The sequence below is a fragment of the Mustela erminea genome, chromosome 18, assembly GCF_009829155.1.
Source record: "Mustela erminea isolate mMusErm1 chromosome 18, mMusErm1.Pri, whole genome shotgun sequence".
NCBI lineage: Eukaryota > Metazoa > Chordata > Mammalia > Carnivora > Mustelidae > Mustela > Mustela erminea.
Window position 1 is genome coordinate 28,180,711 of NC_045631.1, and position 22,228 is coordinate 28,202,938.

Consider the following 22,228-nt stretch of genomic DNA (forward strand, 5'->3'; position numbering starts at 1 on the left):
AACAATAACTACTCTGTATAGTGATTTATAGTTTACATACAGATTAGCTGAACTGATACTAACAATGCTTTGTAGGGAACAGTTATTTTAATTCTTGCCTTCTACAAATGAGAAATTCAAGGGATGGATGGGCCCTAAATTGCAATTCAGCAGCATATAAATGGCAAAATGAGAATCCAACCTCACGTTTCTACATCCAAATTTAATGCTGCTTCTACTACACAAAACAGTCCAGTGAGATCCTATCAATTCTCACCAAGGTATTCCGGAGTCACAGAAAAAACAAAAATGGTAATAAAATAGTTCCAAAAGTTTAACATGTTCTAGTATTTACAAACATTTCCCATTAGTAGCATCAGGAGAACATTCATCTCTGTCGATTCTCACAAACAGACAAATAACGGACTATCATTAAAATCGGATGACTTTACCCTTGGTTCTTTCAGTCATTTCTTTGTGGGTTTTTACTATTCATGTATGTCTGACAAAATTTTAAGTTCAGATTACTTAACAGACTCCCTAATTTTACTGCCTCTAAAAACCTGGGGAATATAAACTAGCCCATACAAGTCATTAGTAAGAGAATAAGCTAAATCACAGAATATTTGTAAGTGATGAAGGCACACATTTCAGCTTATTTAAATCAAAATGAAGGATTTTATCCATATAGTTCTAAGCTTTATGATCAATACAACAGATTTTTTAAATTATCCACAGTTTAGAAAAAATACTAGAACTTGCTGTATGTTATCCATCCACTGAAATGGTAGTAATGTTCCCACTACACCCATTAAGACTGATAAATGGAAGTAACTGTTGGTATTTTTTGGTCATTCAACATTAAAGAGACCAGAATGATCTACAGCACCTTATACTTTGAATTGTCATTGTTTGCCCACTTTAAAGGGTATTTTGGGTTTCATTTTCTCTTAAATATTAAATAGCTTCCCGATAATAATCATTTAGGAACCTTCACTTTACCTTAAGAAAATTAGAACCTACTGAGTAGGTAAAATATGATGTAATTATGTGTAACAATGAATTCTTAGCATCCACATGGCTTCAAGATAGAGTTTTTATAAAATAAACTAAAATACTGCACATGGAAAAATGTAAATGAAACTTTTCAGTAACATTTAGTATGTGATGTCAGGTACATGTACTAGGAAGTTTGACAGTAAAATGGACCTGGATTGGATATAGTCTTTGAGAAATCCCAGTTTCACAAAGGAAAGAGGCAGTCTCCAAAGTCCTCTTCCATCCCTTCAAAAAAATAAGTAAACTACACAACAGACCCAGAGAGACTGAATGGTCTGAGTTAGGTGATTGCAAGCCATGTTGGGAAAGGAAGAAAACCTGAGCAGTAGGAAAGAGACAGATAGGGGCAACAGGCAATTCAGAAGTCTCAAGCTACCCTGAGAAAAGATTTTGAGAGCAACATCCCTTTAGGAAGACTGAACTTCGAGGTGGGAAGCTGTATTAGTGACTTACTCTTTGGGCAAAAACCCACGAAGAAAAACAGAATGTCACCTCAAAATCTGCCACTTTGGCATACTGATTACTTTGAATTAAAGGCACTTTAAAGAAATGGCACTCCGTTTCTTAAAACGGACACCTTGACTATCCTTTTTCTTCTGAAAGTAAGAAACAGAACTTCCGTGTAAAAGGTACGCTCCCTGTACCAGGAGGAAGGAAGACATTTTTATCAACAGAGATGGAACTTGGGGCTGACAAATCTGTACAAACTTTGTAATATTAACCCTTATCTTCCTAGATATTTCTTCACCATTTACTACCTCTAGATCAAACTTCTTTGTCAATTCTTCACAAATTTATTATTCTTGGTCTAAAAGGTATAAAAGCGTCCTGCTTTGGTCACTTCTTGGGGTCTTCATTCTCTTGTGAAGGCTCCCATTTACATGTAAAAAAATAAGTAAAGTTTGTATGCTTTTCTCCTGTTAATATGTCTTGTATCAGTTTAATTCCTAGGTCCAGCAGGAGACCCAAAAAAGGTAGATAATATTTCCTCTGCTACACCACAAAGGCCACTGATGGTAGTCCCAAATCAGAGGTGCCTTTCTAGCTCTCAAAAGAAGTAGAAGTAAACCCTCTTTGTAAATTAGGTCTGCCGGACTCCAACACAGTAAGATCAATCAATAAACTCACAAAAGTTCCAGGAAACAAGCCATTATCAGTATAGACGCCTCCAACTGACCCCACCAATCCTCTACCTCTTCAGGACAAGAAAAACAGATATCAGAGATTCAAGTACATATTAAGTATATTATAGAATAGCTATATATATAATGTTTACAGAACAAAAGATGCAATTATAAAGATGAACACATGATAAAAACTAACACACCTTATGAAAGAAAGAAAAGCAAATGGAACTTTTAGAAATAGTAACCTTTGAATATAAAAGCCAATAGATGGATTAAATGCAGATCAAACACAGAAAGTGAACTGGATGAGCTTTCCAGGGAATTTATTAAGAACGCAGCAGAGATAAGATGGAAAATATAAGCAAGTAAGAGATACAGAGGACGGAATGAGAAGGTCTATTATTTCTTTAATTGCAATCCCAGAAGAATATAAGGAATGGGATAAATGCAAATTCAAAAAGAAAAAGACCTGGAACACCTGGATGGCTCAGTGGGTTAAAGCCTCTGTCTTTGGTTCTGGTCATGATCCCAGAGTCCTGGAATAGAGCTCTGCATCGGGCTCTCTGCTCAGCAGCGAGCCTGCTTCCCACCCCCCACCCCCACCACCCCACATGCCTCTCTGCCTACTTGTGATCTCTCTCTGTCAAATAAATAAATAAATAAAATCTTTTTTTTTTTTTTAAAGATTTTATTTATTTATTTATTTGACAGAGAGAAATCACAAGTAGATGGAGAGGCAGGCGGAGAGAGAGAGAGGGAAGCAGGCACCCTGCTGAGCAGACAGCCCGATGCGGGACTCGATCCCAGGACCCTGGGATCATGACCTGAGCTGAAGGCAGCGGCTTATCCCACTGAGCCACCCAGGTGCCCCTAAATAAATAAAATCTTAAAAAGAAAAAAAAAGGGATAAAGATCTAAAATTTCCAAAAATGAGTGCATCAATCTAGGAAGTAAAATATATCCCAAGTAGAACAAATAAAAATAAATCCCACCCAGAAAAACTGCAATCAAATTGCAGAACACTGAAGTAAAGAGGTCTTAATCTTGAAAGAAGTTGGAAAGAAAGGACAGAATGCTGGAAGAACACTGGGGTGCTGGGGTGGCTCAGATGGTTAACTATCTGCCTTCGGCTCAGGTCATGATCTCAGGGTCCTGGGATCGGGTCCCGCATCGGGCTCTCTGCTTAGCAGGGAGCCTGCTTCCCTCTCTCTCTCTCTCTGCCTGCCCCACATCTACTTGTGATTTCTCTCTGTCAAATAAATAAATAAAATCTTAAAAAAAAAAATTCAGCCTCTCACATTTAGAAAACACAAATTTTTTCATATGCTACTTATGATTAAGCTAAGAAACCAGTCTTAACATATTCCAAAGAATGGGCATCATAGACTACATTCTCTGAAAACTCAGAAATTATGTCAAACAAGGAGGGCCTGGGCAGCTTCAGATCATGATCCCAGGGTCCTGCGATTGAGCCCCGTGTCATCCAGCTCCCTGCTCAGCAGGAGTCTTCTTCTCCCTCTGAACCTGTCCCCCCACAACATGCTCTTACACCCACACACACTTTCTCAAATAAAAGCTTAAAAAAATTATGTCAAACTTTAGTAACAAAAATATAACATTTGTACATACTTAGAAGTAATGCACACAGTTTTAAATATAAACTCATGGGTCAAAATAAGAGAAAACTGAAAAATGCTCAGAACTACTAGAACTAATAAATGAATTAGCAAGGTCACAGATTAAAGGTCAAACCAACACTCTTTCTATTAAATATCTAGAATAAACAATTAGAAAATTAAATTTAAGAAATTTCATTTATAACAGCATCTGAAACATAAAATACCTGAGGTAAGTTTAACAACATATGTAAAAGACCTATTCTAGGGCGCCTGGGTGGCTCAGTGGGTTAAGCCACTGCCTTCGGCTCAGGTCATGATCTCAGGGTCCTGGGATCGAGTCCCGCATCGGGTTCTCTGCTCCGTGGGGAGCCTGCTTCCTCCTCTCTCTCTCTCTCTGCCTGCCTCTCTGCCTACTTGTGATCTCTCTGTGTCTAATGAATAAATAAAATCTTTAAAAAAAAAAAAAAGACCTATTCTAAAAAAATAAAAGAAATTACAGCGGGTCTAAACACATGAGGAAATAAACAAGTTTATTATTTGAAAGATCTGATATTGTCATTATGACAATTTCTCTCAAACTGATATATAGGTTTAATGCAATCTCAAGCAAACATTTTTTTTAAAAGATTTTATTTGAGAGTGAGAGTGAAAAAGCAAGTGCAGGAGAAGGGGGAGGGGCAGAGGGAGAAGGAGAGGGTGATGCAGACTCCCCACTGATTGCAGAGCTGATGATATTCAGTGGATCCCAGGACCCTGAGATCATGACCTGAGATCAGAAGCTTAACCAAAGGAGCCACCCAGAAACTCTTAAGAAAACTTTTTTAAAAATCAAAAGTGATAAGTGGATTCAAATTTATATGGACATGCAAAGAACTTAGAATACATTAAACAATTTGGTTAAAGAACAAAGTTGTAAGCCTTGCACAACTGACTTCGAAATTTATTATAAAGGTAGAGTACTGATTAGTATGGTTCTGGCAAAAGGACAGACATAGATCAGTGAACAGAACAGAGAGTACATAACTAGACCCACATATACTGGGTCAATTAATTTTCAACAAAGGTACAAATTCAATGGTGAAAAGAAAGTCAATTCAATGGTGAAAGTCTTTTCAACAAATAGTACTAGAATAACTGAATATTCTTATGAAAAAGTGAACATCGACCCTTATTTCTCAAATGCAACTACTGATTTGAAATGGATCATAGACCTAAACCTGAGAACGAATACTTTAATAAAGCTTCTAAGAAAAAAAAGAAAAGAAAAAAAAAAAAAACAACAAAAACAGGAGAAAATCTTTGCAATCTTGGAGTAGACAAAAATGTTTCTTAGGATTTAAAAAGCATGAACCATAAAAGAGAAAACTGATAAACTGGACTTTACCAAGTTTAAATACTTTTGTGGTTTGAAACATTGTTAAGAAACCCAAAAAAGGGGGCGCCTGGGTGGCTCAGTGGGTTGAGCCGCTGCCTTCGGCTCAGGTCATGATCTCAGGGTCCTGGGATCGAGTCCCGCATCGGGCTCTCTGCTCAGCAGGGGACCTGCTTCTCTCTCTCTCTCTCTCTCTGCCTGCCTCTCAGTCTACTTGTGATCTCTCTCTGTCAAATAAATAAATTTTAAAAAAATCTTTAAAAAAAAAAAAAGAAACCCAAAAAAGTAAGCCACAGAATGAGAGAAAATACTTGGAAGATACATGTATCTGACAAAGTTCTTGTGTCCAGAGTATCTCTCTCTCTCTCCACAGACACACACACAACTAGTAATAAAGAATGAAGGTTGTTTTGTATAGGTATGGAAATAGAGAAAGCAACCAAGAAACATAATAGATGGGCATTTCAAAAGATTCTTGTATTTTTGGAACTCTTTATGGCAAGATAGAGCAGTAGGGAAAGGAGAGGTTATTCAAATTGGTTATCCATATAAGGAGAGAAAAAGTGGATTACTACTTTGAGCCATGAACAAAATTCCATTCCAAATGAATTAGCAATCTAAAAGTAAAAAAGTAAAACTTCTAGAAGAAAATATAAATACCTTTTTGCCTTGGGATAGGGAATGGTTTCTTAAGACACACAAAATGGAGCTACCCATAAAGGAAAAGACTAATAAATAGAACACTGAAATTAAAGCTCAAATTCATTACAAGGTATCTTAAGTGAAAAGATAAACCAGAGAAACACATAACTGAAAAAGACTAAGTAGGTCGCTTATATAAAGAATTAAAAATATTAAGAAAAAGATAACCAGGGGCACCTGGGTGGCTCAGTGGGTTAAGTCTCTGCCTTCGGCTCAGGTCATGATCCTAAGGTCCTGGGATCAAGCCCCGCATCGGGCTCTCTGTTCAGCAGGGAGCTTGCTTCCCCCTCTCTCTCTGCCTCCCTCTCTGTCTACTTGTGATCTATCTGTCAAATAAATAAGTAAATAAATAAATCTTAAAAAAAGAAAAAGAAAAAAAAGAAAAAGATAACCCTACAAAAGCAAAAATAGGCAAAAGACATAAAGAGGTATGGCATAGCAGAGGACATATTATATGGCCAATGATGAAGATACCGACTTGATCTCACTGACAATCAAAAAATATAAATCAAAGTCATAATGAGATACCATTTTTATCCAGTACACTTTACTATGTAACAATTTAGTTCCAAAATGTAATGATATCCCTATGATTATTTAATAAAAAAAATTAAGGAAAATTCTTTTGTCCCACTGAAGCAGTACTAAAAATCTATCAACAGATCTTAAAAACTATTAAGGGGCAGAAGAACCTTGCATATTCTCTTTGACTAAATACTTTTTGCAATGTGGAGAATTGAGAGTTTCTGGAAGGAACCAGACTCAACAATAAGGAAGTGGTTAGTCAGATCATCAATTTTAACTTCACTGGATTTTGGTCTATTTAACCGCAGAGCAAGATTTGACAGACCTGGCCCTTTCTTTTCTTTCCTTTTCTTTTCTAAAAGATTTTATTTATTTGGGGTGCCTGGATGGCTCAGTGGATTAAAGTCTCTGTCTTCAGCTCAGGTCAAGATCCCAGAGTCCTGGGATAGAGCCCGCATTAGGCGCTCCGCTCAGCAGGGAGCCTGCTTCCCCATCTCTCTCTCTGCCTACTTGTGAACTGTCAAGTAAATAAATAAAATCTTTAAAAAAAATATTTTTTTTATTTATTTATCAGAAAGAGAGAGTATATAAGCAAGGGGAGCTGCAGGAATGGGGAGAAGCATGCTCCTTGCTGAGCAAAGGACTGAGCCCAGTGTGGGACTCAATCCCACGACCCTGGGATCATGATCTGAGCCAAAGGCAGACACTTAACTGACTAAGCCACCCAGGCATCCCAGAGCTGACCCTTTCTTGAAAGAATTCTGAATAAGTAAAAACTTTCACATGCTTTATATATGTTATACATATATATGTATATGTGTGTATATATAGATGAAAAAAATGAAAAATCTTGTTTCCCTCAGTCCCTCATCTAATACACTCCCTGCTAGATATAACCACCTTTATCAGTTTTGTGTATCTGATCATTCTTCTAAAAAAAAAAAAAAAAAGATTTTTGCGGGCACCTGGGTGGCTCAGTCTGTTAAGCGTCTACCTTCGGCTCAGGTCATGATCCCAAGGGCCTGCGATCAGGCCCCGCATCGGGCTCCCTGCTAATCAGGGAGCCTGCTTCTCCCTCTCCTCCCACTCCTGTTCTCTCAATCAGTCTCTTTCTCTCTCTCTCAAATAAAATCTTTTAAAAAAATAAAAATAAAGAAAAATAATTTAAAAAAGATTTTTTATTTATTTGTCAGAGAAAGAGAGAGAGAGCACAAGCAGGAGGAGCAGCACATAAAGGGCCAGCATGGCACTCAATCCCAGGGACCTGAGCCGAAGGCAGACACTTAATGGACTGAGACACCCAGGTGTCCCTCTGATCATTCTTTCTTCAGACACTCCTTGGACCCCTTTTGCCAGTTCTCTTCTACTTAACCTGGGCCCTCTCCTCTTCCCTGTCTCTCCAAGTGATTTTTCTGGTCCTGTAGTTTAAAATACTAGCCTGAATTTATATCTCTGGTCCTGATCTCTAGATCTGTAAACCTACAACACATCTGGATGATTCCTAAGCATCTCAATTTTAACATATCCTTTCTTCCTTATTCCCATCCCGCCTTTTGTAACAAACCTGGTCTCCCCAAATCCTCCCTCTCCCAGTACTTGGCATAACCATCCACCCAGTTACTAAATCCAGAAGCATAGTCATTCCTGACTATTCTCATTTCCCTACTCATCACATCTAATCCAGGACCCAGTCCTATTTCAAATATATTTAGTATCCACCTACAGCTCTCCAGTTTTTTGTCACCATTCGGGTCCAGGCCATCTTCATCTCTCACATAGATTACTGCCATGGACTCCTAATTTCTCTTTCTACTTTTATTCTTGACCCCTTCAATTCATCCTTCACATATAAACAAGAGTGGACTTCTTATAAATCCTATTATTCCCCTACTTGAAACTGTAGAATGACTTCTTATTACAGTCAAAATCAAATCCAAATTCATTTCCATGGCCTGCAAAATTCTATATAATGTGGACCATGAATATGTCTCCTACCTCATTTCAGGTTGCTATATTCCAAATATACTGTACTTGAGTCTCAAAAAGGCACATATCCGCATTAACTCTCTCAGACCCTTTTTAATTTCATAATATTTATTACACTGTGTTTATTCTTTCATTTTTGTATTTACTTTTTACTCCGTTAGGTTCCTGACTGAAATAGTTGTTTCTCTATTAGGCTCTCAACTAAAATATGTTTGTCTTTTCTTCCCACTGTTTCCCCCCCAAAACCTGGTAAAAGACCAAGATATAAGATTTTTGCTCACTGACTGGATGAATGAACAGATATGGCAACAGATGTCACTGCAGAATAATCTTCCCATGCAAAGAAAGTAAGTGCTAGAAAATATCATTAAACATCAAATTCTCAAATTTCAATCTCGAATTCTGTGATGCCTTACACAAAGAATGTGAATTATTAACAATAATACAAAAAGGCTGACAGAATAGCCCACGGGAATATATCATTTTTTAAAAGAATCTCATATATTTTATAAAATATACACACAATGAAATGTATATATATTTATTTACTGAACCTTCACTAAAACTGACTAAACAACATGCATCCTGATGTTTATAGCAGCATTATCAACAATAGCCAAATTATGGAAAGAACCCAAATGTCCATCAACTGATGGATAAAGATGTGGTGCATGCACGCGTGCGTGCACATACACGGAATATTACTCAGCCATCAAAAAGAATGAAATCTTGCCCTTTGCAAAGACATGGATGGAGCTAGAGTGTATTACGCTAAGTGAAATAAGTCAGAGAAAGACAAATATTGTATGATTTCACTCACATGTTGAAGTTAGAAAACAAAACATATGAACAAAGGGAAGGGGAAAAAAGGAGAGGGTAACAAAATATAAGAGACTCAACTATAGAGAGCAAACTGAGGGTTGATGGAGGAAGGTGGGCAGGGGATGGGCTAAATGGGTGAAAGGCATTAAGGACGGCACTTTGGTGAACACTAAATATAAGTGATGAATCACTAAATTCTACTTCTGAAACCAATATTGCCCTATATGTTAACTAACTAAAATTTAAATAAAAACTTGAAACAAAACAAAACAAAAATACTGAGCAAACAGTGAGCAAGTTAGCAGCAATGAAAAGATATGCTTTCAAAATGGATTGGGAAAGAGTTCTCTCAGCAACTGCTCAGCAGACTACATGATGGTAACAACGGTAACAATCATGGTTAACTACATGCCATTCCAAATGCTTCACTTAAATCTATTCATTTAACCTTAACAGTAAAGGTACTGGCTTCATTGTCTAGGAGGAAATTGAGATGGCAAGAGGTCAAGTAACTAGCCCAAGGGTTGCACAGCACTAAGAGTTGGAATTTGAAACAAGGCAATCTAGCTTATTAGTCCTGTCTCTTAACACTATCTATCTAGTCCTTCCAAAAAAATCCATAAAGACAAAGCTTATGATTAAACTTCAGAAACAAGAGAAAACATCACAATGAACTACTGAAAAGACTATGTATCTCTGAATACCGCATTCGGCAATTATCATTAAGCTGGGATAGGATTACTCAGTGGGTTGCCCTTGCTTAATTCAAAAATGCCTTAAGCTTTAAATGGCTTAATCTTTTATCTGACACAGAAAAGTTATCACCTGTTCAAATTTCCAAAACCTTCAAGGAGCAAAATATTTTTAAATGAGCTTTACAGAGCGTTTACATAATACATAATATCAGTTTGGCAAACCCTATACAAAGCTGCTTTACCAGAGTTTCTTTTCTTTTCTTTTTTTTTTTTAAGATTTTATTTATTTATTTGACAGACAGAGACCACAAGTAGGCAGAGAGGCAGGCAGAGAGAGGAAGGGAGGAAGGTTCCGAGCTGAGCAGAGAGCCTGATGTGGGGCTCGATTCCAGGACCCTGGGATCATGACCTGAGCCAGAGGCAGAGGCTTTAACACTAGCCACCCAGGCGCCCCTATACCAGAGTTTCTTGAAGCAATAAAGTCTTTAAAAGTTTACCCCTCAAAGTATTTGCAAGTCTGTGAAGGCAGATTATTAACTAATACAGCAACAATCACTTAACTCATCCAGCAACAATCACTTAACTCATCCAATTTGTTTTTGAGGTTAGTAAAGATTCTGTACTCTAGCGTTTATTTCTATACCAAAGAGAGAGAAAGAGACACCAACAAAGAGCACTGGGCAAAAGAGCAGTGATAATAATTATCTAGCTCTCTGATCTTCAAAAGAGGGGATAGACTAAACAGGTTTTGTGAAATCAGTAGGAGCAAAATGGTTCTTATCAAGACAAAGAGTTAAAAGATTACTACAGTGGCTATCTACCCAAAATAAAATACAGAAATGACTCTACAGATTAACAGATAACTAATATACCAGAATATTAAAATTACAAAGAACTGGGGGAAATTTTTTTAGTAGGAACAAAGAAATTAATACAGTTTCCTAATTATTACCACCAACATTCGTTCAGTAGAGACATGTGACAAAGATACTCTCTTTTCCACTTGTCAGAAAAAAGACACCTTGATATCTGATAGTAATGAAGCATGAATTCAGAATAACTGTTCTGAAGAACAGAATTTTCTTTTTTTTCTTTCCTATTCCATTCCACTGCAAATACTGCCAAGCACAGTGTTTTTGTTTTCCTAGAATTTACAAGACTAAATAAGCTAAAAAGGGGAAACATGTATACCTATAAATACCTTTAACACATGAAAGAAATCATTTTCATGCAAACCAGGAAATATTTCTAAACCATAAGGAGATGCCTGGAGACAACCTTAGCAGAACAGAAAGAACACTTGAGACCGCAATTCCAGTTCAGGTTCTGGTACTACCTAAATCATATGACCTCAGGCAAGCCAATTACTGATTGCTGCTGGGAAGAATACAACTGTATGTTCACAGAGGTTGATTCTAATTCCAAATATTGCTTTCAATGGGTATCGGTAAAATGACAGTTTTTTTTTTTTTTACTTAATAATGTAAATAAGGCTACTTTTAACCATTAGTTAACTATATATAAGCACCTTCCTCTGTACTTGGAAATTCTTTTTTTTTTTTTAATCTCTTTAGACAGAGATTACAAGTAGACAGAGTAGCAGGCAGAGAGAAAGGGAAGCAGGCTCCTTGCTGAGCAGAGAGCCCGACGCGGGGCTCCAACCCAGGACCCCAGGATCATGACCTGAGCTGAAGGCAGAGGCTTCAACCTACTAAGCCACCTAGGCGCCCCTATACTTGGAAATTCTTAAGTGACAATACACGATGACCAACAAATATCAGATTTAAACCCCCAAATGCAAAACTATATTCATTTTCCAGTCACCTACTTATTAACTATGGTGACTAATTCAATGGGTTATAGTATCAAGCTATTCCTAGGTAGCTTTTATTGGGTTCAAAAGTAGGACAAAGATCATCTCAGGAAAGTGCGTGATATTTTCAGATAAATAACACACTTAATATAAAACTTAAAACTGTGAAAAGATACAAGCAACAGGATTCCGCACTGATGTATTTCCAGTTTTCCAGTTTTCACCGTATTTTCATTTCTACAGTGATTTCCCATTTCCCACCTCACTTAATCATTGTGACAATCCTTTGAAATAAGTAAGCAGTATTTTACCAACACAATCCAGACCAGCTTAGAAAGTTAAGTAACCTATCAATCATTATTCTAGAATGCGAGTCACAGAAATTAAACTGTATTAATCAAGTAGGATATATTCCTCAATGGGGGGGGGAGCTTTAATGTTTTAAGGTAATACAGGCAAAGAAATAAAATATAAAAGATTTCTACTATAGAGTCATTTCACACCCATACAAATAGGCCACATTTGTCTAGGTACCACCATCCCTCTTCCAAAGGTCAATAAAAACACATTATAGAATGCATAAAATGTTGTCTAATAAATAACTTTTTACTATCATTTATGCTAAAAATACACGACTAAAATCACAGCTCATAATACAATTAATAGGCAGTAGCTGTAGGAACATTAAATTCTCTATCATTACAACACCAGAAAAACTTGTACAAGCTTCTCCAGAAGATCAGTGTAGTCTTGTCTACAGTTTTTCTGACATCAGCCTCAAAGGAGAATTGAAAAACATTAAAGTCAGGAAAAGCAGCCGTCTTGCCATGGTAGATAAACAGTTCTAGAACCTATATGAGATTTTTGCATGGATTTGCAGAAAAAAAAAAAAGATAATAGTTTAAACCTACTGGAGGTCATTAAGTAATCTTAGTGTGACACAGGGCCACATATGTCTTCCTGAAAGTTTAGAGATTAAGCTGACCTCCAGGTTTTATTGCAAATACCTCCACTGTAATAGAACAAGGTGTGGGGGCGGGGGCAGTTAGGGACTTGGAAGCCGAAGAGGACCCTACTCTTCATAAAGTAGGAGATCCGCGAGGGGTCTTTGCAAAAGATCACGGGAGCGAAGGCCCCATTCCCTTGGCCACAGACGCTTAAGATGGCACTTACATGCCTGAATTTTGTTTAGCAGCGAATACGTTTAGTTATCATGTGTTACCATGTCAGTGGTTGGGGAGGTCACACTGACAGGTCCTGAGAAACAGCTTGGTCATCAGCAGGGAGGATCTCATTTACTCTGAGGTCCTAGACACCCAGGGAGGAAGAGAGGAGTACCGTACAGAGCTTAGAACAGCTTCCAAGTCCGCGACAATGAGAGCGAATGGCAGGAAACCCGTGTATGGGTTCACAGTACTGGTAGCCAACCATGAAGAGGTGTCCCAGATAACCTGGCTACCGCCAGACTGACACACAGAGCCAGCAGCGCCCTAAAACACTGCCTGAAGTCGAAATTACGTTGCCCCAGATCAGCACGGTCTAAGTGGCAGAGCTGCGGAAGAAGCCAAGCTCTGAGGACAGTCTCAGGCTTCCGTCCCCAATTCCACGCGCTGGCTTACCTACCCGCTGTGACCCCGGCTTCTCCGGATCTCAGGATCCTGCAAGCGGCTCGAGACCGCCTCTCACACCCGCCGCTGGGGTCCGGCCAACCGGAACTCACAGGCGTCACTTCCGGTCCGTTCTCCACCCCCTCCACCCCCTCCAGGGACCGCCTCCAAAAGACAAAAGTTCCCCTCTCCTTTTCGCAACCTCCGCGGATCGTCGCGGGATTTCGGTTCGGGTTTAGGATTGAGGACCTGTGGGCGGGGCGAGAGGAAGAATGACTGTTCGATTCGAGGTTCTTGATCCGGAACTTATCCAGGAGTCCCGGAAGAGGTAACTCGCCGGGTAGAAGCGTGTTCACTACCGGAAAAGAAAGACGCGAAGGCGCGAGTGAGGCGTTGGGGAGGTTCCCTAGGTAAGTCGGCCCTTCACAGAGCTGAGGAGACGGATGTTCTCCATTCTCTCTCCACGTGGAATGTTTCTTCCCACCTCATTCCACACCTCCTCCCCCAGCCTTTCATCTTCTCCCTAGACTGTTCCGCCCAAGTAGACGTTGGAGCCTCTGTTCCTGTTCTGCCAGCCGTCCTTTGGGAGAAGGGACTAAGATCCTGGGAAGGAGAAGGACCCAGAATTTCTGGTTCCCAGGCGAAGCCTCCATTCAGGCAGCATCGGTGCGCTCTCTCCGAATGTGAGAAAATACCGCGCGGGCCTCACATTCTGTTGAATACTTATTGAATACCCACAGTGTATGAAGTTGTTGAGTCCTAGGAGAAAAGAAAAGGTTTCCACGAATACGACCGAAAAATGTGTCTCTGTTTAACACAAAATGTTCAGCGAAATATTTAATCCTTCAACCGGGTTAACCCTTCGCTCCCCACCCCACCCCCCAGCACTGGACACCGAGACTATGATGTACAGTAGTTATGTGTAATCGCTACAGCAGTTCTAAGGAGTAAATAATTGATTGAGGAACGATAAAGAGTTCAGAAACAGGTGTCACTTGAATCACGCCTTCGTGGCTGAAGAGGTTGTGTTTGTGTATTTAGGTGGAGAATAATAGAAAATAATTTGGGGGGAGAGATTGATTTTTAAAGGGACCTAGCAATTTGGTGTGGCTGGAGAGTACAGTGTGTAACAGGAGAGTAGATTAGAAGGATAAAGTAGATTGTAACCAAAATTGCGTAGTGCTTTGAATTCGTGCTAAGGGATTTGTCTTATTCTTTAGGCCTTTATCCGGTGGTTTTTTGAGCTGGGAAATTACAGGATCAAGTTTGTGCTTTAGAAGTATAATTTTAATGCCAGGTGGATTAGGCTGAACTAGAACATGCATGAAGCAAATGTGGAAAGATAAGTTGGAGAAGTTAATTTTGGAGGTTTTGGGCCAAGAGATCATTAGGGCACTGGTAGTAAAGGTAAGGAGATAGGCTTACCAGAGATAAATTCAACAAGGTTTGGTAACTGGATGTGGTAGGACAGAGGAGAAAAAGTCTAGGGTTACTCAGAAGTCAAGAATACAGAAGAAAGAAGTTTGAGAGGGAAAGGAAGTTACTGAGTTCAGTTTAGGATACAGAGACTACTTCATAGTACACTAGCAGAATCTGGAAACTCACGTTTGGAGCCAAAGAGAGACTTCAGGATTCTTCAGCATATGACAGTTTAAGAATAAATATCTCACGATCTTTTCTCTCTCCTCCTGCTAGATGTCAGTTCTATTAAGAGTGGGACTTTGTTTTGTTTAGTGCTCTATCTTTAGCGTCCAGAACAGTACCTGGTACACAATAGGCCCTCCATAAATATCAATTGATTGAATGGAAAGAGAGTATATAGACCATCACTGTCCAAAAGAACTTTCATGCAAATGTTCTAGATCTGAAAAGAGTGGCCGCTAGCCACTTTTAAATTGTCGAGCTGTTGAGCACTTGAAATGTGGTTCAGTGCAACTGAAGAATTGAATTTTTATTTAGTTTTAATTAAGTCTAAATAACTATGTTTGACTGATGGCTACTATATTGGACAGTGTAGGTGTAGTGAAAAGAGGTCCAAATGTATAAGCAGGGGTAATGTGTACATCGGGGCGAGTGACATAGAGCTAAAGGAAACTGGGAAAAAGCTATCAGAAATATAGAATGATAATAGGGTGAAAGTTAGATTAAAGAATTTGAGGGAAGAAACTAAAGAAAAGTTACCAGTGAGCTGTGGGGAAAGCTCAAGATGAGGCCTAAAAGGAGGCAACTCTGTTTGGCATTTAGCAAGTGTCTTAATTCCTTAGTGATTTCAGTTGAGTGGGGAAGGAAGGCAGGTAATTAAAGAAGTTGAGAGGTAAAGGGAAGAGGAAAAGTCAGGCAGTGGTTTAAGGGTGGGAGAGGATTTTTGGAAAGGCTTTTTTTTAGGTTGGAAAGGCCAAGGTACAGCCAGTGCAGTGGGGTTAATGGGTGGAGTGTGGTTCAAAAGGGGTTGGGATTGAGAGCATTGGTGAAAGGGGCTTAGTCTGGTGGAGGAATGAGAACGCACCAGGAGGAGGGTTTTATAGGACATGTTTGTTTGGCAGTGCCATCATTGCTCTGGATTATCCATGAGACTAAGAATAGTTGTTTACTGTGGTCACAAGCACTGGGTTTATTGATATGTTTGTAGTGGATGTAGGGGGATAGACAAACACTTTTTGGAGGAGTTAGATGATAATATGATCAGGCCGATAGGAGATTAGAACATCCTACAGAATAAAGATGTTAGGATTAACATGTTAGAATTAGAGACCTCATGAGATATGGTAGAGAAGCATAAAGTTGGTAGTTTCTGGAACTTTTTCTGCTTTTGGTTTTTGCTGACTCCTATTGGTATATATATTTGTTTTTAGATAAAGTTAAGAAGATGAGAAGTTTTCTGTCATCATCTCCAGATGAGTTTCTTTATACCACTTTTACTAGTTATGTTACTGCAGATAAGCAGCTTCTCTGTTGGATCCGTATTTTTCTTGTCTTTACTAATGAGGCTCGTGTCTTTTTTCTTATTTTCACAACGACCATAATAGAAGTAAAGGGTTTAGTAAGTTTTGCAACACATAACAGGTCCTATGTATGCAGTTACCTTCTTTAGATAGTACCTGAATCTGATATATAAGATATTTGGTTACTTTGCAACCTAGAAATTGGTAGAGAAAATCCTTCTAATTGTTGACATGGAGGTTATACATATAATTTTTACATAATCGAATATTTGTTCATTTTGGAGTCTGGTTAGATTATCAGAGAGAAGTCTTGTTGATGTGTAACCTCGCGCAGTAACTAAATGATAGATGCATTATGAGATAATGTAGATTTTAGTAAGAATTTAATGTTCTTTTTTCTGACTGCAAAGGCATCTAGAGCCATAAAGTACTGTCAGTACAGCTCTGTGACCAGATGTCACACCAGTGAAAGGAATAAACTGGGTACTGACAACTTAATGTGTGTGACCCTCCTACCTCTGGCTATTCCATGTCACCCTCCTTTGATCCCTCAGTGTTCATTTCTTAGGATTCTGTTTTAGCCCTTCCATCACTCTGTATACTTGTCCCGTGGTTTCACCACTTCACCACTTCAGTAACTTCAGTTATATGTTAAGTTTTCTTAAATCTCTATTTTTGGCCTAGGCTTATCATCAGAGCTTTAAGATGGTATATCCTTTTTTATTGTTGCTGAATATCTCTAACCAGGATATCTTTTGGTCAAACCAGGTATAATATATCCTAAACTGATTTCAGTATCTTCTGCTTTCAAACCTGCTACTTCAAAACAATTCTCTTCATCAGTAAATAATACCTCTGTTCTCCACTTGTTCAAATCCAGGTCATTCTAAACTTCTCCCTTTCTTCTATCACCAGACCTCCAGTGAGTCACCAAATCACACAGATGTGCCTTGGCTACTTCTTTCCTTTTTCATTGACTTGACTTGTCTAAGTGACTTTCACCTCATCTAGACTATTGGGAAAGGCAAAATAGAGCAGCATTAAAAACATGGGAATGGGGGCGCCTGGGTGGCTCAGTGGTTAAGCCGCTGCCTTCGGCTCAGGTCATGATCTCAGGGTCCTGGGATCGAGTCCCGCATCGGGCTCTCTGCTCAGCAGGGAGCCTGCTTCCTCCTCTCTCTCTCTCTGCCTGCCTCTCTGCCTACTTGTGATTTCTCTCTGTCAAATAAATAAATAAAATCTTTAAAAAAAAATAAAAAAAAAAACATGGGAATGAACATACATGCCTCAACATGGATGAATCTTGAAAACATACTAAGTGATGGAAGCTTGAAACAAAAGGCTATATATTTTATGGTTTATATGAATGTCCAGAATAGGCAGTTTGTAGATTAGTGATTGCCAGGGGCCCAGAGTTGGAGAAAATGGTAAGCAACTACTAATGGGTACAGGAGTTTCTTTTTGAGGCACTGAGAATGTTCTGGGATTAGATAGTGGTGATAGTTGCACAACCTTGTAGATACATTTTTAAAAATTTTACTAAATTGTACACTTTAAAAAGGGAAATTTGGGGGGCATCTGGGTGGCTCAGTAGGTTAAAGCCTCTGCCTTTGGCTTAGGTCATGATCCTGGGGCCCTGGGATCGAGCCCCGCATCGGGCTCTCTGCTCAGCAGGGAGACTGCTTCCCTCCCTTTCTCTCTGCCTGCCTCTCTGCCTACTTGTGATTTGTCTGTCAAATAAAAAAATAAAATCTTTTAAAAAGAAAAAGGGAAATTTTGTAGTATGTGGATTATATCTCAAAATATTTAATATCTCCTATGCTATCCTCATTTATTTTTTGAAATTTTAAGATTTTTTTTGGCAAGGATTTGATTTGCTTGACAGAGAGAGACATAGCGAGAAAGGGAATACAAGCACAGGGAGTGTGAGAGGGAGAAGCAGACTCCCCTCTGAGCAGGGAGCCTGTTGTGGGGCTTGATGCAAGAACCCTGGGATCAGGACCTGAGCTGGAGGCATAATGCCTAACGACTGAGCCACCCAGGCACCCCTAAGAGTTTATTTTTAAGTAATTGCTATACCTGGTGTGGAGCTTGAACTCAAAACCCTGAAATTAAAAGGCACATGCTCCACTGACTGAGCCAGCCAGGCACCCCATCCTCATTTAAAATATTTGAAATAATGTATTCCAATAAAATACTGAAATAAAATATTGAAAACTACAGTCTGCCTGCCAGACAATTTAAAAAACACTCATATAATTTCCTAATTTTAACATAAATGAGAAAAGGAAATTTGACAGCCATCTATATGCCATGTAGATTATGCAGGCATAATCGAGGTTATTACTTGTAAGCACCACAAATATGATGGCCCACACATTTCAATATACAAATGCTTCTCTTTCAGTAGAAGACATTGATGGTTGTTTGTGCCTGTACATGGAAGCATTATGAGTCCAACAGCCTCAAATGTAGACTGATAACAGGTGTTTTATTGGTGACTCAAATATCATCAACAGCTTTGCTGAGGGAACAGAAATTTCTAAAATATAAAGGACAAAGGATGATCTTCCTTTGTTTTATATGATAGTTACACTTTTGGTAAATTCAGTGACTATTAGAACCTTGCAGAACGTACTTTGTGTCCATATGTATAATGAAGTTGGGTTCTTGTCTCAGGTGTTATTTTTCACCTATAATTTCCAGTGAGACGAATCTTTACTTTGTAAGACTTTTAGCACTCCATGCTGAAGTCTAGTAAATGTCAGCAGTGCACCTCACTCCAGGCCCATTGTTGTGACAGCCAGAAACTTCTCCTAGGGGTTGGTACCATCCCCATTGAGAACCACTGGATTATGAAGACACAGTTAAATGAGCACTGTATGCCAGAGAAGGGATGAGTTATTCTCGTTTTCTTTGGGATCTTTAGACAGCTTGGTAAAATGGCATAGTTCCTTCCTCTCTACAAGACTTAGGGAAGACTGAGGAACAGAGCTTTATTATATCCAAGAAAAAGATAGATACTCCTTATTTTGAGAATGAAAATGACCTAAACTGCTTTACCCGTATTCTTGAATCTTTTAGAATACGCAGGGGAGAAAAACAGTACATTAAGATCCAAAATATATTTTGCTTTTTTTCTGGATACCTCATGTAGTTTTAAAACGTTACTGCTTATATTGTCAAGGTGTTTTGTCTAATAAGCCTGTATCTTTTCACTGCTAGATAGTGATAACTTTTTTCCCTTTCCTTTAAGATGCTCTCCAAATCCTTGGTAATGGAATATTTGGCTCATCCTGGTGCACTTAGCTTGGCTGCCGGAGTTGCTTGTGGCATGTGCCTGGGCTGGGGCCTCCGTGTACGCTTTGGGATGATCCCCAAAAGCTTGCTGAGCAAGACAGACACAGAGACCGGAAGTGAAGCATCCATCTTAGGAGAGAGTGGGGAGTACAAAATGATTCTTGTGGTTCGAAATGACTTAAAGATGGGAAAAGGGAAAGTAGCTGCCCAGTGCTCTCATGCTGCTGTTTCTGCCTACAAGCAAATTCAAAGGAGAAACCCTGAATTGCTCAAACAATGGGAATACTGTGGCCAGCCCAAAGTAGTGGTCAAAGCCCCTGATGAAGAAACTCTGGTTGAATTACTGACCCATGCGAAAATGCTAGGACTGACTGTAAGTTTAATCCAAGATGCTGGACGTACTCAAATTGCACCAGGCTCTAGAACTGTGCTGGGAATTGGGCCAGGACCAGCAGATCTAATTGACAAAGTCACTGGCCACCTAAAACTTTACTAAGTGGAATTTTGTTTGATGGTCCCACCATGATGTGCTTTGAAACCATTAAATTCTAATAATAAAAGCTGAATTTCTCCCCCACCCAGCTTAAGTATTTTTGAGATGAAAATCCATTTCCATGTTCTTCTATTATGTACTTGGCTCAGTTACAGTTATGTTGGGCTTTAAAAAAAAAAAAGTTGGTTAAATGATCCCGATGGTTCAAGTGATACCACTTGAAAAACAAAAAGTATTTTTGAGAGAAACTTGTCACAAGATAGGATTACAAGGGCAGAGGTGCTGGGGAGAGCATCTCCTTGCATAATCAGCTCTGTGTTAATAGCTCTTCTTCCCTAAGACAGTGTTGCTATACCCCCTTGAAGGATCAGGGTTCAAGTGTGTACCCATTGATGCAAACTACAGTTTGTTGTCCTCCGTCACTTTTTGGAAGACTAGAAGCCATTAACAGATCATGGTATAGTCCCACACAATTAGTTTACAATCTAACCTTCTGGATTTGTCTCAAAATTGAGGTTTTACAGTCATTGATAGAATCTACTTGTCTTCATGTTCATTTCCCCAACCCACACTGGCCAGAGGTTCTCAGCAGTGCTTCTACACCATGGCCTATAAAAATTCCTTTTACTTCCCCCAACTTTTCTAATAGCAAAGGTATTGAAAAACGTGCGAAGTGACTTCTATGGACTTTGAAGGTAGTACTGGGCCCACATAAGAATTTACAGTAATTGTGGAGTTAATATAGTGTGTCATCCAACAGCCTACTGTTTCTTTACCTAAAATTTAAAGAACCAGATAATTATTTAAGGGCACCTTTATCTCCCTTTTGATCTTTATATACCTGTCATGATAGTAATTCCAGTAATTGCTGTTAAACCAGCTGCCCAGAATATGAAGGAGGTCCCAGTTCCCAAAAGCTACATAGCTTCTTGAATGAAAGCCACCTTTTAGGGGAATCCTGACAGTATTTTTAAAATTGAGCATATCCCTAAGAACTGATGATGCCAGAGAGCGTTTTGGTAACAGGTGCACATTAAGGAGCTCTTCAAGGTTAATTTTGACAGTTTGCATTAGTTAGCATTTAACTTCAACATAAGCAGCACGGTAACACAACTTCAAGGTCTAATGTCAGTGGAGTCGGGGCAGAACACCAAAGATTACTGCAGCCAGTTTTAGTTCTAATATTTAGTCAATTTTATACAGTTTATGCTGGCATATGACAGCACAGGAGAAATCGCATCTGTAAATGATGCCACAGTAGCAACTGCTTCTAAATAGAATGTTTATACTAGATTCAAAAGTGATGCAATAGCATGTAACTGAGATGAAGAGAACTCCATCATAAATGCATGATTCTGCTCAGGTTCTGAGGCTTGCCTCAGAGACTGTGACTCCCAAGTTCAAAGACCGTGCATTCCCAACAGGATGGCCTGCTGTGGCTGACTCAAGTAATTGTAAGAAGTCATGACATATCTACTAGGATGAATTGTACACAAATTCTAGTAAATCTGGAAATATATTATGCTTATTTCCTAGTTCACCTATACTTAGTATTTGTTTTACAGGGTACTTAATCTTATAGTTCTCAGGGTATACTCTACAGAGCCCATAGGGTCCTTAAGATACTTCCTGGGGTCAAAACTATTTTCATAATACTATGCTGTGCTGACATTTGCAAAGGTGGGTAAAACTGTTGGGACCTTTCACAAATCGAGGCAGGAGCATCCTACCTATACAAGTAGTACTTCACTGCCCTACACCCACCGTTAAAAAAAAAAAGGTTCTGGGACGTCTGGGTGGCTCAGTTGGTTGGGCAGCTGCCTTCAGCTCAGGTCATGATCCCAGCGTCCTGGGATCGAGTCCCACATCGGGCTCCTTGCTCCATGGGGAGCCTGCTTCTCCCTCTGACTTTGCCTGCCTGTGCTCACTCGCTCTCTCTCTGACAAATAAATAAATGAAATCTTTAAAAAAAAAAAAAAAAGTTCACTTAATGTCCTTGATAAAGCAGTCCAAAAAAGTACTGAATTTGACCCTAAACTTTGTGTATTTGTCTTAATATTCTCTGTAATATTAAGTACTTCTGGTACACACTGAAGTATGAATGTTGTCTTGGAAAAAAAAATGGGTGACTGAGTTGTAAGCTGAACTAGCAGCCTTTGTCATAGAAGATTTTTACTTGCAGGAACT

General features: G+C 39.1%; 2 protein-coding genes across 8 annotated transcripts in view; one reads left to right on the top strand and one right to left on the bottom strand.

Moving 5' to 3' along the window:
- VMP1 (vacuole membrane protein 1) overlaps window positions 1-13,444 on the bottom strand; it is a 141,253-nt gene extending 127,809 nt beyond the window's left edge. For 2 of the 4 annotated variants that reach the window (XM_032321153.1, XM_032321151.1), the window contains exon 1: window positions 13,323-13,442. The gene's annotated coding sequence lies outside the window, so the exon portion shown is untranslated. Of the gene's footprint in view, window positions 1-13,318 lie in introns of all 4 variants that reach the window. The other 2 variants (XM_032321152.1, XM_032321154.1) reach the window with 2 other exon arrangements.
- Window positions 13,445-13,498: 54 nt separating this feature from the next.
- On the top strand, window positions 13,499-20,125 carry PTRH2 (peptidyl-tRNA hydrolase 2). 4 transcript variants are annotated; one of them, XM_032321157.1, is made up of 3 exons: window positions 13,625-13,716; window positions 13,834-13,989; window positions 19,505-20,125. In XM_032321157.1, exon 3 carries the CDS (start codon window positions 19,505-19,507, stop codon window positions 20,042-20,044), a length of 540 nt encoding a protein of 179 aa, XP_032177048.1. In that variant the 5' UTR covers window positions 13,625-13,716; window positions 13,834-13,989; the 3' UTR covers window positions 20,045-20,125. The 4 variants fall into 4 exon arrangements, with proteins under 4 accessions (XP_032177050.1, XP_032177048.1, XP_032177046.1 ...); XM_032321158.1 differs by having other exon boundaries at window positions 13,631-13,716; window positions 13,834-13,972; XM_032321159.1 differs by lacking the exon at window positions 13,834-13,989 and having other exon boundaries at window positions 13,499-13,634.
- Window positions 20,126-22,228: the final 2,103 nt, after the last annotated feature.

Bases quoted from the DNA above. Each gene is read 5' to 3' on its own strand.
- PTRH2 (XM_032321159.1), top strand. From the start codon at position 19,505: ATGCTCTCCAAATCCTTGGTAATGGAATATTTGGCTCATCCTGGTGCA.